Below are 23,264 nucleotides of genomic sequence, written 5' to 3'. Positions count from 1 at the left end.
CATTGTGATTTGGGGCAAATTAACTTTTCTTGGATTTTCATTTCCTTGTTCATAAATAGAAATAGGCATTCCTGATCCCCAAATCCTATGAAACCACTTTGGAAAGTGTTCATTAACTCATTTGAAATGCTCAAATTTTATTTTCTACTGTAGCTTATTTGGAAAATTGTCTATGATGGTCAAATAAATTCCCCTGGGAAGGAAATTAGAAGGTTCTTCCTGAACCTTCATGAATTTGGTGGGAGCCTTTAGAGAATGCTTTCTTCCCATTCTTACCCCAGTTTCCAAGTGATTTATACAAGTACCTTCATACCTTTTTATTATAAGATCTTTCCAGGAGATATTTACCTTCTTAGGTCCCTGTAAATTAATTAGTTTTATTCCTTCCAGCTTGATTTAGCCATATTTTGCTTTTCAGACACAACTGAAAAGTTGTATATACATATCTTTTTCCTTATTCTGAGTCTAGTGTTTTCCTCCGTATTATATGTATGTCCGAATAATCATCACCGTTAACTAACTTAATAACTTAAGTCAGTGGATCAGAAAAATGCTAGATCTTTAAAAGTTGACGTAGTTGGGACAGTGAAAATTAGGACATAGGTAGTTGGAAAAAATAGACTGGCTCTAACTCTGATACCTATTATAAGCAGCCAGGCAGTACAATGCTCATGGTGTTGGAAAATTAGACATCCATGTTTAACCTTTAGGGTATTCCAAAACTGAGTATATCCAAATAAAATGGTGTATTGAGTTCAATTAGAATTTCCTTCCCCTAATACTTAAAATGAGTACAAAATAGCAATAACTAGCAAAAATATTCACCAAGAGCAAACAACAGACAATAATTTAATTGGATACAATAAACTTCAGAAACGATGGCCAAGAAAGGAAAGAAGATTTCAGAGGGAAAAGGCACGACATGATTTAGCAAATTAATCTAGCCCCAGTCTCCACATAGTGTGCTAGTGAGTTGACAAAGTCCTGAGAATTATCACTAAAATATTTCCAAAACTGAGAAGCCAACTGTGTGTTCTTTTTTTTTTTTCTTTTTAGAGAAATAGTAGAAGTGGCAACTACATAGTAATGTGGAAAATGAACTCTGGGATTTACACATTGACACAGTGAAGGCTCTAGTGCTGCATACTGAATTGTGGAAATTATCCAAATGATCCCCTTGCATTTGAATGAAATACAGCCTCTAAATAGAGGGACTTTTTATGGTACATATAATACATAAAATTCTTAGAAGAAAGTGAGGAACCAACCCAGAAATTTTTTCAGATTGCCTATCTCCTCAACTGAATGTTACTTTTGCCTCCACCGCTCTTCAGGCTACAGAAAAATGGGGGATAACAGAAAATATGCAGCCTTCAAAATGTAACTGAGGAGCAAGTAAAATGCTGTCAAATAAGGAGGAAACAGAATCAAGAAACCACTCACAGGCTTGGAGGCTTCTGTTTCTAACTAGGATGTAGTAGATCATGGCAAAATACCATTTCTGCTACAATAACAAAATAAAAGGCAGATAAGTTGGGGAAAATATTTTAAAAGACATAAGAAAGCTATGTAAGCAAAACAGTTTAAATAAACTAAAAATCTGGAGAGGGTAAAGTTCTTCTGAGGTGAACAGACTATTATCAGAGTTTTCTTCCCTGGGATTATTTTTCCAATTTTGGATATGAGCCAAGGATTGATCTTGGCCCATGTAAAGGAACTCACTGACGGAAAGAGGAACTAACAGATATTTTGATGTCTTGAGGGGCTGGCAACAATTTGGAAACTTTGGGGCCCTGAATGCACAGTTCTTTTTACCTATGGAACCTATGCTGAATTTTGGAGCTGAGTGGGAGGTTAAGGAACCTCAATCCAGTATATTAAAATCACCTGTAGTCTTGCAGTAGCACAGAAGACAAGGCTTCTCTTGAGGAGTGTGACCTGGCTCAAACGCATGGCTGTTGCCTTCTCAAGATATTTGCCACGTTTGGAAATGAAGTGGGTTGGGAGACCGAAGAATACGATGTAAAAACCTTTGAAAGACAGACTGAATCCCCCAAACTTTCAGGTCAGAGGTGATAGAGATCCACAAGGCTCTCAGTTGAAAGCTTGGGAGGGACATTCCCGAAGGAGAGGTTAAGAACCAGAAGTCAAATATGAGTTATGACAGCTGCAACCCAGCTTTGACTCAGGTCAGTCCCTGTCGGCATTGCGGTTATCAGCCCCTCTCTGTGTCTGCCTAACAGAGACAAGGGAAACCCTTGATAGAAGATTTCATTTGGAGCCTCTATAGTTCCTTTATATACTGGACATGAGAAGAGACAGGAAGACTTGTCCTTTAATCAAGAGAAAAAACTAACAATAGAGGCAGACTCACAAATGACCCAGCTACTGGAATCAGCTGACAAGGAATTAAATTTTTTTTTTTAAACATTTAAAGGTAATTAGGGCTTCCCTGGTGGTGCAGTGGTTGGGAGTCCGCCTGCTGATGCAGGGGATGTGGGTTTGTGCCGCGGTCCGGGAGGATCCCACGTGCCGCGGAGTGGCTGGGCCCGTGGGCTGTGGCCGCTGGGCCTGCGCGTCCAGAGCCTGTGCTCCGCCGCGGGAGAGGCCACAACAGTGAGGCTCACGTACCACCAAAAAAAAAAAAAAAAAGATGGATGAAAAATTGGGAAATTCCAACAGAGAATCAATTTTTTTATTTTTTGGCAAGCTGCACAGCTTGCGGGATCTCAGTTCCCTGACCAGGGATTGAACCTGGGCCATGGCAGTTAAATTGCCAAATCCTAACCACTAGACCACCGGGAACTCCCAAGAATCAAAAATTTTAAATCAGAACCAAATGGACATTGCAGAACTGTAAAAACATTATCTAAAATTAATAATTCATTAGGTGAATTTATTTATTTATTTTAAAGATTTTTTGATGTGGACCATTTTTAAAGTCTTTATTGAATTTGTTACAATATTGCTTCTTTATTATGGGTTTTTTTTTTTTTTTGGCCCCGAGGCATGTGGGATCTTAGCTTCCCAACCAGGAGTTGAACTCGCGCTCCGTGCATTCAAAGGCGAAGTCTTAACCACTGGACCATCAGGGAAGTCCCTAGGTGAATTTAATAGTAGACCAGACATAGCATTAGGTAGCATAGTGGACATGAAGATAGGTCATTAGAAAAAAGTCCAAACTAAAGCAAAGAGAGAATAAAGAATAAAAAAGCAGAAGAGAAGAGTAGGACACAGAAAATGTCTAACATATGCCTAACTGGATCCTCAGAACGAGAGGAGAAAATAGGATTGAAATAGTATTTGAAGATATAATGATTGTAATATTTTCCAAAGCTTAATTGGTCCTTTCACATCAGGTAGTAGTTAGAAGATGTGAGGAACAGATGTGTGGTTTCCTTTAATAATGTACAGTTGCATATGGGTTCCAATATTATGGACCTAGCAAGCTAAAAAATGTCCCTGAGTCCTTTGAAAATCCATCTGCCTTTCATGTATGTGCCACACACACACACAGGACATAGATTGTAAAGCTTCTTTCCAGAGCAGTGTTCTCCAGTAGAACTTCTGTGGAAATGTTAGGTAATTTGTGCTATCCAGTACTGTAGGTGCTAGCCACGTGTGACTATTGAGCACTTGAAATGTGGTACTGCAACTGAGGAACTCGATTTTTAATTCTATTTAATTTTAATTAATTAGCTACACATGGCCAGCATATTAAACAGTTGCATTTCTAGTGGATTAAAGATACACACAAATGCAATAACTGAAAACCCATAAGTAGAGGAAATGGTGCTCTGACCATGAGAGATTAGAATAAATAGGATTTAAATAGGGAGAGAGGATGGAAGAGAGCATTGCAGGTGGAGCAAACAACTGATGAAAAAGTATTAGATTGTCTTAGCTAGTATAAAGAGGCTGTGCATTCCATAGTGAACAAAATAAGTGAATAAATAATGTGGGGCAAGGTTAAGGAAGGTGTGGCTTTTGTACTTTTTGTGGGGCTTATTGTAAGGATATGTGCATGAGAACCTAAGAAAGGTGGAATATTTAAGAACTTGAAAGTAATGGTGGATATAATGGGGCTTAAGGACTTCAGCTGCATGGTTCTCTGTACTTAAATGTGATGTAACTTTGTGTGTATACCTCTCTCTTGTTTCTGTACCAAATGGTTTTCTTACTCTATTGAACAGAGTAGAGTTTACTCTGTACATGTTTTTCTATTGATATATCAGATCTTTTGCCCTTAGGGTGCTTTAACTGTTCTTTACCAGTCTACTTCTCTCATTTCTGTGTGCTGTGGTTTCTTTGCTCTCCGTACATCTTTTTCTACCTCCAAGCTTTTGCTTACTCTTGGTTCTGTTCCCTCATACCTTCTGCTCGCATACACCTGTTAGAGTGTGTTATAATTTTACTTAATTAATGCACTCAGCAAACATGTATTAAATGCCTACTGGATACCGGGCTCTGTCCTAGGCACTGTAAATATATCAGCAAGCAAAACAGACAAAAACCCCTGCCCTGATGGGCATGTTGTCCCCCAATATTTGTGGGACTAGGGTGGAAGAACATAAATGGAAACCCCTGGTCTACCCCCGCAATCCTTTTAATGCTAGTTCTGTTCCATACTGTTAGACACACTCCACCCAGAAATGTATACATCCTGCTCCCTGTCACCCTTGTCATAAACAATCAGCCCTTCCTAAAGGAAGAGGCCAGTGCTGGCCCAGTGCCTAGGCAGTTTAAGCAGGGAATTCTGGGGTGCCAGGTTCTTGGAACAGGATCTAAAAGTAGGAGTCATAGTCTCCTAGTGGGCATATCCAAGTCCCTGTGGACTTATTCCTCACCCGGTGTGATGAAGAGGGCCAGAGCAGGCCATCAGTTGGCAAACTAAGGTTTTGTTCATGGAACTTACCTTTTAGTTGGGAGAGGCAGATAATAAACAAAACAAACAAGTGAATTATATGGTATATTAGAAGGTTATCAGTGCTATGGCAGGAAATAAAGTTGGGGAGGGGGGTAAGAAGAGTGCGTTCCTTTGTGTGTGTTTTGGTTTTAAAGGGAATGATCAGTACAGGTCTCTTTGAGAAGGTGACATTAAGCAAAGGCTTTAAGGGAATGAGCAGCATTTTTCATTAGAATGAAAATGGGATGTTTGTATTAGTCTGAACTAAAATTTGAACTGTTTTGGCTGAAGTAATGAGGTTGGGATTTATTGCGTACCTTCTAAGTGTCAAGTGTTATACTAGGTATTTTATATCCCTCATTCCAATTAATCCTTGTTGAAATCTAGAAGGCATTATTTTCCAGACCATATACCTAGTAAGTAACAGAACAGTGGTTGTATTCAGGTGTAAGACTTCAAAGTTTATGCTGTTTCCAAAGTGTAAACGAAGGCATAGTAATTATAATAGTCATAATTTGATATACTTACAAATTCATATGCCATTAAGAATAGCAAATCTCTGTTCTTTTGAAAATGTGATAATGTAAGAATGAAAAGGTGAATTTTGAATATTTATTTTTAGTTATATATTTAATAGGTATGTTGAGTAATTTCTTTTTCCAAACTTGTTGATAAAATTTATAGCCCCCGCTATAATGGGGGCTTAGAAATTTCATTTTCTTATTAATACAGCTAACTGAGAGTTTCTGTGACTTTTCAATATTTTGACTCATTTGTCTTAATTTAACTGGAGTCAGGCTTTCCTATGTGAAGTACTATTTTCCTCAAACTGGGAACCTACTAATAATTTCAATTTAAAAAGAGCTTGTGGCAAAAGGACTTTTCCAATTCTTGGCAAGTTTGAAGTTCATTGCAATTTTACTGTGGATAGAAATCTTTCCAAAGGGGGGAAATCACTCTACAAAGGAAAACTTTGAATCTTTTTCTCTCATGTGACTTGAACATAAAATGATTTTAACAGCCATGTATGAATCTGGACATTATTCTTAGTTGTTAAGTACTTCAAAAGCACTTTCAAAAGGGAATTGTTTTGCTTATTTGTGATTCCAAATCAAATACACAGAGAGATTTGGAAGATTTGCAACAGGAAGTAATCTCAATTCTATGTAGCCACTAATCTTGTGCAGAAAAATTCAACTTTTATGAACAAAGGAAAAGCAATCTCTTTTAAGTTATAAATACAAGTCAATGTAGCTTGTATTGTTTTAATAACCAAAATGAAGAAGCTGATTGTAAGTTCATTTTTTGAGCTGCATTCCTAGAATCATTTTAGGGTTGGCCAGGTCCTGAGACACCTAATTCAACAGATTTTTTACTCTATAGGAGTACTTTCTTCATATGTTACTACATTAATAACTATATAGTATCTACATATATCTTTAGAGTTACATAGCTGTTTCATATTTTTAACTTCATTTAATCCTCACAACTCTATGAGGTAAATATTCCCATTTATATGTGGATAAGTGAGAGGTTTAGAGGTTTACCCAAGATCATCTACTTAGTAAGTGATAGGGCCAGTATTAGAAGCCAGGTCTTTTGACCACAAATCTGATGCCTTTTCCATCACATCATCTTGTTTCTTTGTGCGGGTTTCTTAGTTGGACATCACATTGTTGGCTCCAGTCAAGTTCATGATCAGTTAAAATCTCTAGGTCTTTATTTCATATGTTGTTTTTAAGTCAGGTTCTCCTCATCCTGTACATCTGTAATTGATATTTTGAACTTAAATACAGGACTTTGTTTATCCTCATTCATTTTCATCTTATTATTTTCTACTTATGGTTCTAGCCTTCTGAGATCTTTTCAATCTTGATTCTATTATCCAATTTATTTATTATTTCTTCCAGCTGTGTGTCAACAGCAAATTTTATAAGTAGAATGTCTTTGTGATTATGGAAGCCATCCTAGTAATCTTTTTTAGTATACTGTGTGCCTGTCACATAGTTGGAACTTAATAAGTGGTAATTGATAAAAAAGATCTTTGTACAGGGCAGGGAAAAAACACACATATAATCTTTTACAAAAAAGAAAAAAACACCCTCAATATAACTACTCTCAGTTATTACTTTTGGATATAAGTATTCCAAGATTGCCATAGAACCATTGTGGTTCTCTCTTGTGTTTTGATATGTTTATAAATAATATTTTTCATGGTAAATATAGTGGTTAACTGATTTTCTTTCACATCTCAACCCATAATCAGTATTTTAAGAATTTCCTTCTAACTCTAGTTTTCTGAAACTGCCCTACTGTCACTAAGGGCTAGAGAATTTCTCTATGGGGGGCCTCAGGAGAAGAAATCTAGCTGTCAGGAGGGCTTATTGAACTTATTTTGCGACTGTATTTACATAGCAAAGAAAGCTTTTTACTCAGATGTATGTTTAAAATTAATAAAAATGCCAACTTTCTAAAGAAATTTTTATTCACATGCAGCATGAGATTGAGAAAACATCAGTTGTCTGTATTAAATAATATAATTATTGTGTTTTTATTTAGAGTGCTTTATGAGTGGTACTGATGAAGGTTTTGTGGTGGGAGGCTCTAGTCCCCCAAGCCACCTGTAGGTGCCATCACTATCTGGATATTATGGGAGTGATCCTTGCCAGCCACTTAGCATCCATTTACTTTCATGGCCTTACCATACTCTTTATAACTCTCTGTAAGCAATAAGTTTATAATTTTCTATAAGTAGTAACTGGCGAAATGAAAGAAACGTATAAAAAGATGTCAGCAGCTAGTATTGGTTTTGTAGATGGAAATAAATGTTTTTGGATAATTTACTACAGTGATGATATGATGTAATATAATATAAAGTTTATTTTATTAACAAAATTTATTTTAATAGCTTTATTAATTGTTTTAATTCTCTACTTATGGAATTAATGAAGTCCAAAAAGGCCTAGTTAAAACCTTCAGTTATATTTTAGGGCATCTCATGGTAGAAAATATATAATAGTAGTTGCATTCATGTGGGTTCATGAAGATACTGGGCTGTAGCTCCATTCATTATCAAGAGCCTACTGTATTTCACTTCTAAAAAAAATAGTTTTTCATCTTTTACATTTTCACATTTTTTTCAATTTTGTGTATTTTTGTGCTTAAATGGAAGATAAATTCTAATTGTCTACATCTTCAAGCAAATTAAATATAATTTTTAGTCCTCTGGGAGTTACAGGCTCTCATAGACACCATTACTCAGAAAGATATAAAATTTGTCATCCTGAGAAAACTTGCTTTTATGGAGCAGCTGGACTGGAGACTATTCTGATTTCTTCTAAAATATAGTCAGTGGATTTCACTGCTGTTATCTTTGCAAACATCTGAGTGGGTTAATGTAGTTATCGTTCTGAATGTATAGCATAGTGTATAATTACTGCATATATAATGTAAAGTCATGCTGTTTTAGACTTCGTGAACTGTATCAATACATGCTCTGTGAGTATTATTCAGCATAATGTAGTTATACTTTGAAGTATTAATTTTTGAACTGTTGAAGTCCTGTTTATTTAATCATGTATTTGAAATAAGCTTTGTCTGTTTCTGAAAAAGATTTGAGATGATTTCTAATTATTTGGAGAAATCTCCCTACTATAACCAAATGGCATTACACAGCAGCTGCAATTGTTGAAATTTGCATTATCTGTGTAGATTACTTTTGTTCTGAAATTAAGTTCTCTCCCTAAAACAGCCACTGGTTTTATGTTTGCAGAATACATTTCCAAAAATACTTTCTTGGCATGGTGCTTAAGAATTAAATTTAGCTTTCTAATTTTCTCCTATTTGTCATGTTTGAAGATAATTACAGGAGTATACTTTGAATACTCAACTATTAAATCCCTTGGTCACATCTTCTTAGAATGATATAATCAAATCATATTTCTTAATTTTGTAAATATTCATGTTTTGTTTTGTTTTTTGCGTTACGCGGGCCTCTCCCTGCTGTGGCCTCTCCCGTTGCGGAGCACAGGCTCCGGACGCGCAGGCTCAGCGGCCATGGTTCACGGGTCCAGCTGCTCCGCGGCATGTGGGGTCCTCCCGAACCGGGGCACGAACCCTTGTCCCCTGCATCGGCAGGCGGACTCTCAACCACTGCGCCACCAGGGAAGCCCTAAATATTCATGTTTTTAATTAAATAATGTCTTTCATTCACCACTTTGTTTTATCTTTCACTTTCTTTGTTAGCTTCCTATCTTTGTTTCTTTCACCTTCTCTTATTTTTCTTTTTTATCCTAACATTTCTCCCTTCCTTAATTTCTCTAATTTCTTGAATTCCATATGCTATTTTTTCCTAAAAGAGTTGTACCCTGTAATTCTTTAAGATTGAAAACTTGTATTTTTCTAGGATTACATATATCATGTATATCATTATTAAACATAATAAAACCACTTTCTAAAGCATCTCAGACATAGGAATGTGTAACAAAGGTCTTTGAAGAGTTTATAATTGATTTGCCTAAGCTTTTACAAAAATTATCAAAAACATACACAAAGCTGGTATTACTGAAAAGAACAAAAATGCTGGTTGTAGCAGTGAATGAGTTTGCAAACTATGAAACATCAAGGATTAAAAGTTCCCACAGATAATGAAATATTTAAGGGAAATTTTTATGATACCTCAGTGACTACAGAGTATATTTCTGTCTAGATGAAAAACTAAATAAAAATAAAGGATAAATTGTATATTTTCTCCTTTTTTCCTATTACCAGATGAAGCAAACCTTAATTAGATCTCAGTTTGCTTGTACTTACAAAGATGACTGCATGATAAGCAAGGATAAGTGGAATAGTGTTAATTCAGCATCAAAGCCTTTGTGTGTTCTTCACATGGAAAATGACCTTTCTGGTAATTGACCTTATTTGAGCAATTTAATAACAATTCAATTCTAGTATACTAATTGGTTTTAACTTAAGTAAAATTAGACTTTTTTTGCAATGTAAAGGTTTATATTTTTATAGACCTGAGTTTATTTAAAAAGTTATATCTAAGTACAAATATATGTATAGGAATAGGACTCAGTTTGATTTAACTAAATGTATTTAAGAAATAACTTGCAGCATTTAAGGATTAAGTGTTATGCATTCAGACAAAGCAAATTTATTGTTTGTAGGGATGAAAAGTGATATGGTAAAATGCAAAGAAATGTGATAGTAATATAGCTGTATTTGTTCATCATGTAATTTATATCATTATTTGATTGTAAATCATAAATTTTAAAATATTCTTTAGCCATTTAAAAAGTTATTTGTAAAATTCTCATGTGTAATAATTTTAAGTATTATATAATTTCTTTCCTCTTTTCATCTTGCATAACAGGAGGTGTAAATTCATCTGTTGGAAGACCAACAATTGGAACAAGTTCTGGAAATGTTCATCTGGACAGAAGTAAAAATGAAAAAGTGGCAAGAAAATCAATTAGTCTGACAGGAAATAAAGGCTCAAAAAGGAAACAGGTGGATTTGGATGATGAAAATATTCTCTGTGATAATGGAAACGAACCACCTCAACACAAAAATGTTAAGATACCTAAGGCATCAAAAGATTTGCAGAGTAAATTAGATGGCAAACTAGTTAGAGCTGCAAAAAGCAACAAATGTACCGCCAAGAACAAATTGATTACTGGCCAGACAAAGTTAACTCAGTTTTTTAGACTATGAATTTGTCTTTTATGTTCTTTAGGTTTATGTATATATAAAACCATTCACCAAAGGCATCTACTTAATTTTTTTTTTTTTTTTTTTTGTGGTACACGGGCCTCTCACTGTTGTGGCCTCTCCCATTGCGGAGCACAGGCTCCGGACGCGCAGGCTCAGCGGCCATGGCTCACAGGCCCAGCCGCTCCGTGGCATGTGGGATCTTCCCGGACCAGTGTATGAACCCGTGTCCCCTGCATCATCAGGCGGACTCTCAGCCACTGCGCCACCAGGGAAGCCCCCATCTACTTAATTTTTAAGAGATCAAGGTGTAAATTATGGTGCTTTATTATTTTGGTCTGCAGTGTATGTAAGGTTAGCATGTTAAGCATTGTTTAAAAAATACTAGTAAGTCATAATTATGCAGAATATTCACAAAGTTTAATGCACAGGTAAAGCATATCATTTAGGTATATCTTAATACTACTTTCTTTGAAAACAAACATTTAAAATAATACAAGTCATAGTAACATTAAGGGCTTTTTTCCCCACAGGCAATTAAATGATTTTGTTTTCTTCTGAAATGATGATGTGGACCAACAGGTATCAGACTTGCCAGCAAGGTCGATAGACTCTTCCCAGCATACACCTGAGCACTGAAGGAAAAAAAAGCTTAAATTGTTTAAAGGACTAGTATCACACAAAATTGATTAGAAATGAAAGAATGGATCTAGTATAGCTAATTCTGAGTAAATCAAAATTATAGTAACTAATAACTAATTATAGTAACTAATTAAATACTTTTTAATTTCACATCTTTTGCAGGGGTCACTTAAAATCAAGTAAATTGAACCATGGTCTTGTTTGATTTTGTCGTGATTGGACCCAAATTCAATTAAACTCAGATTTCTATTTTATGATATTAAGGTATAAGAATTGAATTTTAAAAAGACTACTCACTGTCAAAATCTCTCCTTCCTATAGGAAATTTAGCTGAGTTTTCTTCATCTGCAATTTCTCTCTTTTCTTGTATTGATTCAGTATTTTGAACTTCATTCTCAGGTGGAAAAGCTACAGATCCTTTTAGTGCAAGATAAGGTTTTATAGCCAGATTCAGTGGCAGACCATTATTTAAGAAATTGTGTTTGGAACCTGCATTCTGTAAAGAAAAGGTTGATTTGTGTTTTAGCTGTCTTATTGGGAATAGAACTATGATACAATTGTGTAATATTCTTATTGATCAAAGATGCTCTACACTGTTTTGACTCTAAAAAATATTTTAGATACAAGGTTTTCAGGGAATAAAAACCTTTTGAATAAGAGATGTTTTCCAGAATGGAAGAACAACCTGGTATGTAGGAAATTTGATCAATTGTCCTAATGCATATTGTGACTTTTTTCACATACTTCTGCTTATAAAAGTATCGACTTTACTTCCAAAGGATTCATAAACATCATTCAAATTTCCACTGAAATAAAGGATAAGTCACATTGCCACTTACCTTTGAATTTTTGTTTTCCTCATCATTCATGAAATTGCTCTCATCATTTTTATATTCCTCCAGGGAAGGAACAACAATTGATTTTTCTTCAGTATCTTCCTTCTGAAAGGCTTTCCCCAACCTCAGTGTTTTAAATATCATGTCATCTTCTAAATTTCTTATTGACTTGGAGGCTGAAGGTGAAACACCTTGAGAAAGCAAAGAAAAAGTTAGTATTAATATGTAGGAAGAGAAACTCATTTTTGCCATTCTTAGTTTGATGTTTGCATGGAGTCAAACAAGGATGTGTAAAATGAAGTAAAATTTCTCAACCTGCTTTGTAAATGATTCCTACCTTTATATATTTTCCAGCTTGAATAGAAAGCACTTGAAAGACTTAGACTTTTGTCATTTTAAAAATGACTCATTAGATAGAAGCTAACTTTTTGTATAGCTGCTAATACTTACACTGTTTGGGTTTTAGTGGCATATTGTTTATTTTGAGTGTGAATTTTCTCAGAATCTGATTAAGATCCTTGGTAGAGAGCTTCTGTTGAGGAGATTATAGTCTCTTGAAAATGGGTTGTTATTAAGGAAGACCACAGGACATCAGGCTCTCCATATTCTTGTTTATTCATATTGTTCCCTTCTGTTTATTTTCTGATTAAGTAAAATATTAAAACTAAAGTTATTTCTTTCACTCAGGATAATAAGCGTCAAAGTTTAAATACATTTAATCCTGATTAAGTGGAAATAATCTTCAGAAAGAATTTTTTCCATAAATGCTCGGAATAGCCTTTGGTATTTAAAGTATATATGCCTGTCAGTATGAACAAAAAGTCATTCATGTTATATCTAAAATTGACCTGTCAGGTGTGTTTTATCTCTATATTTACAAAAGGGTATTACTGATATTTATTAATGAGTTTAGCAATTAATGAATAAGAAGTCCATGAAGAGAATATTTATGTGCTCCATAAATGTTAATTTTGGATAATGAGTATGTTGTATGATTTTTAATTAAACATTTCAGAGTTAATTTGTAATGTTGGCCCTGTAGAGTAAGAGAATACATTCTTGTGTATGTCTTCTGGTATATATGTGCAATAGTTTTTCTAGGGTATATTTCTAGTTATGGAATTGCTGGGTCTTGGAGTATGTACATTTCAGCTTTATTAATGCCAAAATGGTTACAGAATAGTAGTAACCAATTTAAACTCCCACCTGCAGGTTATGAGAGTTCTTACTGCTCCAGGTTCTAGTAAACACTTGGGTATCTTATTGTGCTTTTAATGTTTATTTCTCTAATTACCAAAGACGTAGGATGCCTTTTCATATGCTTAAGTAAAATGCCTTTTAAAGAAAAATTTGTCTGTTTCTCTATCAGATTGTTTGGGTTTTTCTTGTTGATTCATGGGAGTTCTTTGTATATGCTGGATATTAATTCCTTGTTAGTTGTATATGTTTAAAATATTATATTTTTTCTCACATTTCTTATCTTTTGAACCGCTTCATGGTGTCTTTTGGTGAACTAAACTCCTTAATTTTAATGTTTAAATTTCTTTTTTTTTTCTTTTTATGGTTAGTATTTATGTTATTTGGAAATCCTTCCAAACCCTGAGGTCATTATCATACTTCTATATATTCTAAAAGTTTAAGTGTTTTGACTTTCACATTTAAATTTTTAATTCATCTAGAATCTTGTGTGTGAGAAAGAAATTTTAACTTTTCCAAATGTCCTTATATATTTCTTTTTTTTTTAACATCTTTATTGGAGTATAGTTGCTTTACAGTGGTGTGTTAGTTTCTGCTTTATAACAAAGTGAATCAGTTATACATATACATATATCCCCATAGCTCTTCCCACTTGTGTCTCCCTCCCTCCCACCCTCCCTATCCCACTCCTCTAGGTGATCACAAAGCACCGAGCTGATCTCCCTGTGCTATGCTGCTGCTTTCCACTAGCTATCTGTTTTACATTTGGTAGTGTATATATGTCCATGCCACTCTCACTTTGTCCCAGCAAACCTTTCCCCCTCCTCGTGTTCTCAAGTCCATTCTCTAGTAGGTCTGTGTCTTTATTCCCGTCTTGCCCCTAGGTTCTTCATGACCTTTTTTCTCTTTATGTCCTTATATATTTCTTGAATAATTCATCCTGTCTCCACTAATCTGCAATGCCATCTCTGCAGTATATTAGGTTTCTATACATGCGTAGGTCTCTTTCTGAACTCTCTATTCCACTGCCAAATCTACAGTATTATTTATTATTACTACAACTTTAAAATAACTTTTTTTTTACATCTTTATTGGAGTATAATTGTTTTACAATGGTGTGTTTCTGCTTTATAACAAAGTGAATCAGTTATACATATACATATGTTCCCATATCTCTTCCCTCTTGCGTCTCCCTCCCTCCCACCCTCCCTATCCCACCCCTCTAGGTGGTCACAAAGCACCGGGCTGATCTCCCTGTGCTATGCAGCTGCTTCCCACTAGCTATCTGTTTTATGTTTGGTAGTGTATATATGTCCATGCCACTCTCTCACTTTGTCACAGCTTACCCTTCCCCCTCCCCATATCCTCAAGTCCATTCTCTAGTAGGTCTGTGTCTTTATTCCTGTCTTACCCCTAGGTTCTTCATGACATTTTTTTTTTCTTAGATTCCATATATATGTGTTAGCATACGGTATTTGTCTTTCTCTTTCTGACTTACTTCACTCTGTATGACAGACTCTAGGTCCATCCACCTCACTACAAATAACTCAATTTCGTTTCTTCTTATGGCTGAATAATATTCCATTGTATATATGTGCCACATCCATCTTCTTTATCCATTCATCCGATGATGGACACTTAGGTTGCTTCCATGTCCTGGCTATTGTAAATAGTGCTGCAGTGAACATTATGATACATGACTCCTTTTGAATTATGGTTTTCTCAGGGTATATGCCCAGTAGTGGGATTGCTGGGTCATATGGTAGTTCTATTTTTAGTTTTGTAAAGAACCTCCATACTGTTCTCCGTAGTGGCTGTATCAATTTACATTCCCACCAACAGTGCCACAGGGTTCCCTTTTCTCCACACCCTCTCCAGCATTTATTGTTTATAGATTTTTTGATGATGGCGATTCTGATCAGTGTGAGGTGATACCTCATTGTAGTTTTGATTTGCATTTCTCTAATGATTAGTGATGTTGAGCATCCTTTCATGTGTTTGTTGGAAATCTGTATATCTTCTTTGGAGAAATGTATTTAGGTCTTCTGCCCATTTTTGAATTGGGTTGTTTGTTTTTTTGATATTGAGCTGCATGAACTGTTTGTATATTTTGGAGATTAATCAATCCTTTGTCAGTTGCTTTGTTTGCAAATATTTTCTCCCATTCTGAGGGTTATCTTTTCTTCTTGTTTATGGTTTCCTTTGCTGTGCAAAAGCTTTTAAATTTCATTAGGTCCCATTTGTTTATTTTTGTTTTAATTTCCATTTCTCTAGGAGGTGGGTCAAAAAGGATCTTGCTGTGATTTATATCATAGAGTGTTCTGCTTATGTTTTCCTCTAAGAGTTTTATAGTGTCTGGCCTTACATTTAGGTATTTAATCCATTTTGAGTTTATTTTTGTATATGGTGTTAGGGAGTGTTCTAATTTCATTCTTTTACATGTAGCTGTCCACTTTTCCCAATACCACTTATTAAAAAGGCTGTCTTTTCTCCATTGTATATTCTTGCCTTCTTTATCAAAGATAAAGTGACCATATATGCGTGGATTTATCTCTGGGCTTTCTATCCTGTTCCATTGATCTATATTTCTGTTTGTGTGCCAGTACCAGACTGTCTTGATTACTGTAGCTTTGTAGTGTAGTCTGAAATCAGGGAGCCTGATTCCTCCAGCTCCGTTTTCTTTCTCAAGATTGCTTTGGCTATTCGGGGTCTTTTGTGCTTCCATACAAATTGTGAAATTTTTTGTTCTACTTCTGTGAAAAATGCCATTGGTAGATAATTTATTTTCTTATTCACGAACATGAATACAAAGTACAAAGGTATTTTTCCATATTTATTTTGAACTTCTTCAATCTTTTAATGACATTTTGTTGTTTTCTTCATAAAGGTGTTGCTTATCTTTTGTTGCAAGATTTATAATTGTTTATAATTTAATTATAATTAAGCTCCTTATTTTTAGTTATTATAAATTTTATCTTTTAAAATACCTTTTCTAACATTATTGCTGGTTTGTACACATGCAGTTGGCTTTTGTTTAGTGCTCTTATATACAAAAAACTTGTTAAAGTCTTTAATTCCATAATAATAATAATTATTATTATTTAATTCAATAGTTTATAAATGTATTAACTCTTTAAGGTTTTCCATGAAGACAGTTGATATAAATAATAAAATAATGACATTTTATTTCCTTCTTGCAAGCGTGTGTGTTTGTGTGTATTTATCTGTGTGTCTGTCCACGTGTGCGAACAGACTGACTGAAACCTTCTGTAAATGTTGGACATGGAGATAAGATATTTTTGAAGTATTACTTATTTTACAGAGAATGCTTTTAACTTTTCACCATCAAATATGATGTTTGCTCTAGATTTTTATGTAGACACCCTTTATAACTTGCAGGAAGTTCTTTTCTATTTCTGGCTTACTAATAACTTTTGTCATGAATTGTTGAATGTTATTGAATACTTTTTCTGTATCTATTGAAACGATCATACTTTTTCTCCTTCAGTGTTTCATTGAGAAAATGAACAGATTGTTCTCATGTTAAAGCAACCATGTGTTTATGAAACAAATCTTTTAAAATATTATTGTATTCAATTTGGTAATATTTGATTTATATATTTTTCATTTATTATCATGAGTGAGATTGATCTGTAATTTCCCTATCTTCTATTGCCTTTGTCTTCCAAGGCATTAAGGTTGTACTAGCTTCATAAAATGAAGCAGGGGGCAGGGTTTATTCCTTTTTTTCTTCTCCTGTAAAGTGATGTGGGCTTGGTGTTTTGTTGGTGGGCTTAATGGCTGATTCACTTTTTTCAGAGTTGTAGGAACGTTCAGCTTCTCTGTTTCTTTTTTTTTCTTTTTTTTTTTTTTGCGGTACACGGGCCTCTCACCGCTGTGGCCTCTCCCGCCACGGAGCACAGGCTCCGGATGCGCAGGCCCAGCAGCTATGGCTCACAGGTCCAGCCGCTCCGCGGCACGTGGGATCCTCCCGGACCGGGGCACGAACCCGTGCCCCCTGTGTCAGCAGGCGGACCCCCAACCACTGTGCCACCAGGGAAGCCCCTCTGTTTCTTTTTTAGTTTGTTTTAAGGATTTAAATTTTTATAGAATTTGTCCATTTCTCTTGTTTTCAAATATTCTAGTGTAAAGTTAGTTATGATATTTTCTTCTAAGTTTTTTAAGCCTTGCTTCATCTGTAGTTGTATTTCATTCTAATTATGCTTATTTGTGATCTCTTGGTCTCTGCCTCTCTCTCCTCTGCCTCTGTAATTTGATCACGCTTGCTACATAGGTTTATCAATTTTGCTGGCCTTTAAAAAACCTTTTGGCTTTGTTGATCTTCACTATATATTTTTTCTATTTTGTTAATTTCTGCTTTTTATTATTTCTTAAATTTGAGGTTCATTTTACTATTTTTCTAACTTACTAATTTAGAATAACTCATTAATATTTAGACTTTTAAAAAATACTGGCATTAAAGATTATACATCTCCCTTTATGTATCATTTTTATTAAGTCCCGCAATTTTTCTTTTTTTTTTGGCTGTGCCCTGCGGCATGCGGCATCTTAGTTCCCAGACCAGTGATCAAACCCTTGCCCTATGCGTTGGGAGTGCAGAGTCTTAACCGTTGGACCTCCAGGGAAATCTCTAAGTCCCACAGTTTTGATAGGTAGAATATTCAATGTTTAATTCCAAGTTTTTATAATTTTCATTATTATTTCTTCTTCAACCCGTTAATTACTTAGATATTTTTAGCATTTAGAATATATGGGAATTGAAACTTTGGGGGAGAGGACACCGAATTCCAAACAAATTGAGTTGTTGTCAGAAATCTTGTTCTATAAATTATAGAGTAATTGAGATCAGTATTAGGTTGAAGTATTTGCAAGTGATGATTTTCAACTGTTTTTGACATACAAATAGTAATTTAATATGGTTCAACATACAGAAAATTGCCTTATGGCCTCTGATATCTTTATTTTGTGTAAAAGTTCTGAAAATTCTTGAAAAGAATATGTAGACATTTTTTTTTTAAATAAATTTATTTATTTATTTATTTTTGGCTGCAATGGGTCTTCATTGCTGCATGTGGGTTTTCTCTAGTTGTGGCGAGTGGGGGCCTCTCTTCATTGTGGTGCACGGGCTTCTCATTGTGGTGGCTTCTCTTGTTGCGGAGCATGGGCTCTAGGCATGCAGGCTTCAGTAGTTGTGACATGTGGGCTCAGTAGTTGTGCTCGTGGGCTCTATAGAGCAGGCTCAGTAGTTGTGGCGCATGGGCTTAGTTGCTCCAAGGCATGTGGGATCTTCCTGGACCAGGGATCAAACCCATGTCCCCTGCATTGGTAGGTGGATTCTTAACCACTACGCCACCAGGGAAGCCCTATGTATACATTATTTTTGAAAGCAGGGTTCTGTATGTGTCTAGAGGATGAAACATGATAATATGTTGTTCAAATCTCCCGTCTTATTGATTTTTTTGTCTGCATGAACTGTCAGTTACTGAGAGAGATATTTGCAAACTTTTCACTATGATAATGGGTTTATCTAATTATATTTGTAGTTTGTAATTTTTTTTTTTTTTTTTTTGCGGTACGCGGGCCTCTCACTGCTGTGGCCTCTCCTGTTGCGGAGCACAGGCTCCGGACGTGCAGGCTCAGTGGCCATGGCTCACGGGCCCAGCCGCTCCGTGGCATGTGGGATCTTCCCAGACTGGGGCATGAACCCATGTCCCCTGCATCGGCAGGTGGACTCTCAACCACTGCGCTACCAGGGAAGCCCTGTAGTTTGTAATTTTTGCTTCATTTATTTTGAGCTTATGTTATTAGGACATTCAAATTAGAGATTGTTTTGTCTTTCCCATAAACCAAACTATGTGTCATGACCCTCTCTACCTTTATTAATGTGTTTATTACTATCACCTTTCCTGTATCATCTGTATGTCTTATATGTGTATGTTGAAAATATCATATAGCTGAATTTGGAATTTTTTATCTGACCTTCTTTGTCTTGGAGAGTTTAGTCCATTTACATTTATTCTGTTTACTGAATTACTAATATTCAGTACTACTGTCTTCTTTTGTGATTTTTATTTGTTCTAATATGTTTCCTCCTTCCCTTTCTTGCCTTGTGATTTACGTTTAATCTATTTCTCATTGTTTTAAAGGGTACCCTAGACATTTTAATATCATCTTCAGTTATTTACATTTAAAGTTAACCAGTATTTTTGTCCTCCTTGCAAATAATGTGAAGACCTGAAAATCCTTAACTCTGGTCACCACTATTCCTAATTTGTATGCTATTATTTTCAAAGATTTAAGTTCTATCTTGATTTTTTTAATGAAACAAATTAGGGATTATTTTATTATTTTATACAGTTAACACTGGTTTAGATTTACCTACAAGTTTACTATTATTTTCCTCACCATTTCCTTTTATATCTGAGATCTTTCTTTGGACAATCATTTATCTTCTTTCTGAAGTACATGTTTCTGAAGTATACTAGGTTAGATGCTAATTTAGTGAAGTTCTGTTAATAATAAACTAAGCTATGTTTTGTTTTAATTAAATGTCTCTTGCTATTGTTCTTGAAAATTATTTTCATGACTATAAAATTACTCAGTTGACAATTGTTTTCCCTTAGTACTTTATTATTGCTTCAATTCTTCTGGTTTTCATTGTTACTGCAGAGAATTCAGCTGTTGGTTTTAATCATGATTCCTTTATATGTAATCTCTGTATTGTATCTAGCTGCTTTTAAAATCTTCTCTTTGACTTCATTGTTCTGGAGTTTTACATGATGTGTCTGGGCATGAATTTCTTATAATTTATCCTGGCTTAGATTCTTGAATCTGAGGGTTGATGTTTTTCATGAATTCTGGAAAAGTATTAGTTATTATTTCTTTGAATATTTCTTCTCCCCTGTTCTCTTGTTTTTTCTTCTGGAATTACCAATAGATATATATTGGGCCTGCCTGCTCACTCTATCCTCCATATCTTATAACCTCTGTTTCCTATTTTTCTCTTTCTCTCTGTGTGCTGCACTTTAAATAATTCCTTCAGAGTTGTATTCCAGTTCACCAGTACACTTTCACTTGTATTTAATCTGCTGTTTAACCTGTGTATTGAGCTTTGAATTTAACTTCTTATATTTTTTAAAAGTTCTAGTTGGTTTCTTTTCAGATCTGCCTGGTTCAATTATGGTTTTCTATTTTTTATTCATATTTTCAATCTATTTTATTGTCTTAACTCTATTAAACATTTGTTTATTTTTATCTTTAAACATTTTATATTTGTACCTAGTTATTCAAGTGTCTCCTATATTTGCTTATTTGATTCTGCAGTTTGTTACTTCTTCTGATCCTAGCTCATAATGTCTTCTTCATGTGTTTAGTGAATTTTTATTTTGTTCCTGTATTCATTGAGCTGCATCCAAAGGAAAATTTGAAATTCCTGTGTTTTCTTCTGCCAGGTGCCTGGAGCAGTACCAATCCAGGACCACTTTATTTTATGGGTTTTTTTGGCCATGTCGGGTCTTATTTGAGGCATGCGGGATCTTCGTTGCGACATTCTGGATCTTTCGTTGCAGTGTGGGCTGTTCGTTGTGGCACGTGGGCTCTGTAGTTGTGGCACACGAGTTCTAGAGCGTGTGGGCTCTGTAGTTTGCGGCACATGGGCTCTCTAGTTGAGGCGCGTGGGCCCAGTAGTTGAGGCATATGGGCTTATTTGCCCTGCGGCATGTGGGATCTTAGTTCCCCGACCAGGGATTGAACCTGCGTCCCCTGCATTGGAAGGCAGAGTCTTAACCACTGGACCACCAGGGAAGTCCTTCCAGGGCCACTTTAAACCAAAATTTCTTCTTGCAGTTTTTCAGGCCACAGAGTTAGTGCAAGTACCAAACTAAGCGAGTATTCTTTTGTCATTAGGAGTTCTCTGGTGTGTGTGTGTGTGTGTGTGTGTGTGTGTGTGTGTGTGTGTGTGTGTGTGTGTGTAATTCCCTTCCCCCCACCCCCCCACTTCTTCTCAGAGCCATTCCTGACACAGGCATGTTTCCTTCTACGGCCCACATGTGCTGTCTTCTCTTCCAGCACATGTGGGCCATTAAAACCAGGTGCTAAGCCACCAGGAATTCACAGAATCTCTGAGCAAATGCAGGCTCTAATCCTTGTTAACCCCTGTGGAATATTGCACTTTCTCTTTTCTGGCCTTCTGTGGTTTTTCTTATTTTACCACCAGTCCAGCCATACTTAGCATTTTCAGTTTTTTACTGAGAGGTGTTCTCTATACAAGTAGTCTGCCATATTGCTGGAAATGGACGTCTCAATTCATTCTTTAGTGGCATCTCTGCAAGGGAATTTGAATCCATTTGCACAAAATGTATATGGTATTGCATATTAAATTATTTCCTTTTAAACTCGTGTTATGGGGCTATATTTCAAATTCTTAAATGGTGCTGTTTAATATTCTGATTTCTTTAAATATATTTGATCAGAGATGGGTGTAGTTAGCTGCTAATTCTCTTGGGGACTATTTAAATCTAATAAGGTACATGTTTCCTGAGAGTGTATTTATAAATAAAAGACTTCGAAGTCCTCTGACTTCTTTGCTCTTAGGGCTGCCTTATTTTTTTAATGTTGTTAATTGTGCCCTGGTTTGTTTCCCAGGGTATGAACCTGCTTTGGAGGTGGCTGTTTAATCTAAAAATGTCCTCATTAATGGTAACCTTTTTTCTTAGCTGTTGTTCTGGAAGTGTAATAAATATTAACAATTATGTATTTTGTTTTAAATTTCCACCAGATGAATTGGTTTGGCTGATCTTCACCCAAAATTGGGACCAAATCCAAACCATTTTGACAGTTTAGAAAACTTAGTTAATGTTTTCCTTTATTTTGCTTAAATTGTCATAGTCTCTGAACATTATGAGGTTTTCCCATAACCATTTAATTACGGAGATAGTTTCCAATTTTTTTAAATGATAATTTTTTTTAAACATTGGTTACTCTGATGTGCAATGGAGCATAGTAGATTTCTTTTCCATCGATGCTGAAAATTAAGTGTCCCCAAGTGGTAGAAAGGAACTTTGAAGAAGAAAAACTATTGCCAGATGGGCTTGGGTGGTTCAGAAAACCTTGGAAAGGCAAAAAGTTTATATCAAATGCAATCTTCATTTTCTGAAGAACTACTACTAACACCATATATTTGTAAATCACTTTTTTGAAATTCTCTTTCCTTTAATTAACGTATCTTTGCCATGTGATGCCAATAAATTCAATGCAACCCAAATTAGAGATTGGTCATTATTTTACTTAGAACTCTGACTTCCTTAATGGCTAATTTTATGAGTCTTAAAACCAAGGTTGCTCATTTATATTATCAAGATATAAACTTAGAATTCCTTCTCAAATTTATACAGTGAAAAACCCATATACCTCCACCTAGATTCTACCATTAATTTATTAGTGTATTTGTTTTACTATCTGTCCATCTTTCTATCCCTCTAGTAATCATCTTGTTCTTTTAATGCACTTCAAAATATATTACATACATTAGTACACTTTCTATGAATTACTTCAACATGCATGTCATTAACTAGCTTTTAATATTTGTTTAGTTTTTTTCTTTTAAGGTAAAATTTACAAAAAATTTACAAATCACAAGTGTATGTTTCCTGAGTTTTGATAAATGCATATACCTATGTAACCTACACTCAAGATAAGACATTGTCATCACCCCAGAAAGTTATCTCTTGCCTCTTCATAGTTAATTGCCACTACTCACCCACCTCCACTCCTCACCCCAACCTTCAGCTCTGAGGAAATCACTGTTCTGATTTTTCCCACTGTGAATTAGTTTTGCCTGTTTTGGAATTATGCAGTATGTAATCTTTTGTGTAAGGCTTCTTTCACTCAACATGTTTGAGACATGAAGATATCCCCCTATACTTTGTCTAAAAGCTTTATGGTTTTCA

At 35.2% G+C, this 23,264-nt stretch overlaps 2 protein-coding genes across 3 annotated transcripts in view; one reads left to right on the top strand and one right to left on the bottom strand.

Moving 5' to 3' along the window:
• PARPBP (PARP1 binding protein) overlaps nt 1-10,624 on the top strand; it is a gene marked incomplete at its 3' end in the record, with an annotated part of 83,481 nt that extends 72,857 nt beyond the window's left edge. Inside the window, exons 10-11 of one of the 2 annotated variants that reach the window (XM_079935990.1) lie at nt 9,677-9,812; nt 10,284-10,624. In XM_079935990.1, the coding sequence (XP_079792116.1) occupies nt 9,677-9,812; nt 10,284-10,624 (477 nt within the window). Of the gene's footprint in view, nt 1-9,676; nt 9,813-10,283 lie in introns of those variants that run through there. The other variant, XM_079935991.1, reaches the window with a different exon arrangement.
• A 270-nt stretch (nt 10,625-10,894) lies between these two features.
• PMCH (pro-melanin concentrating hormone) lies at nt 10,895-12,683 on the bottom strand. The gene is made up of 3 exons (XM_079937711.1): nt 12,103-12,683; nt 11,561-11,759; nt 10,895-11,256 (listed from the first exon to the last, which is right to left on the bottom strand). The coding sequence occupies exons 1-3, from the start codon at nt 12,349-12,351 to the stop codon at nt 11,207-11,209; spliced, it is 498 nt and encodes a 165-aa protein (XP_079793837.1). The 5' UTR covers nt 12,352-12,683; the 3' UTR covers nt 10,895-11,206.
• Between the last annotated feature and the right edge of the window lie 10,581 nt (nt 12,684-23,264).

The sequence above is a fragment of the Stenella coeruleoalba genome, assembly GCF_951394435.1.
Source record: "Stenella coeruleoalba genome assembly, chromosome: 11".
NCBI lineage: Eukaryota > Metazoa > Chordata > Mammalia > Artiodactyla > Delphinidae > Stenella > Stenella coeruleoalba.
This window is presented reverse-complemented; position numbering and strand designations above follow the sequence as displayed.

Excerpts from the sequence above, each read along its gene's own strand:
- PMCH (XM_079937711.1), bottom strand. The coding sequence starts at position 12,351 with ATGGCAAAAATGAGTTTCTCTTCCTACATATTAATACTAACTTTTTCT. Across the intron at positions 11,760-12,102 it reads AGGAAAACAAAAATTCAAAG|AATGCAGGTTCCAAACACAA; the intron begins GTAAGTGGCAAT and ends TTTTCTTTACAG. Across the intron at positions 11,257-11,560 it reads AGGAAGGAGAGATTTTGACA|TGCTCAGGTGTATGCTGGGA; the intron begins GTGAGTAGTCTT and ends TTTTTCCTTCAG.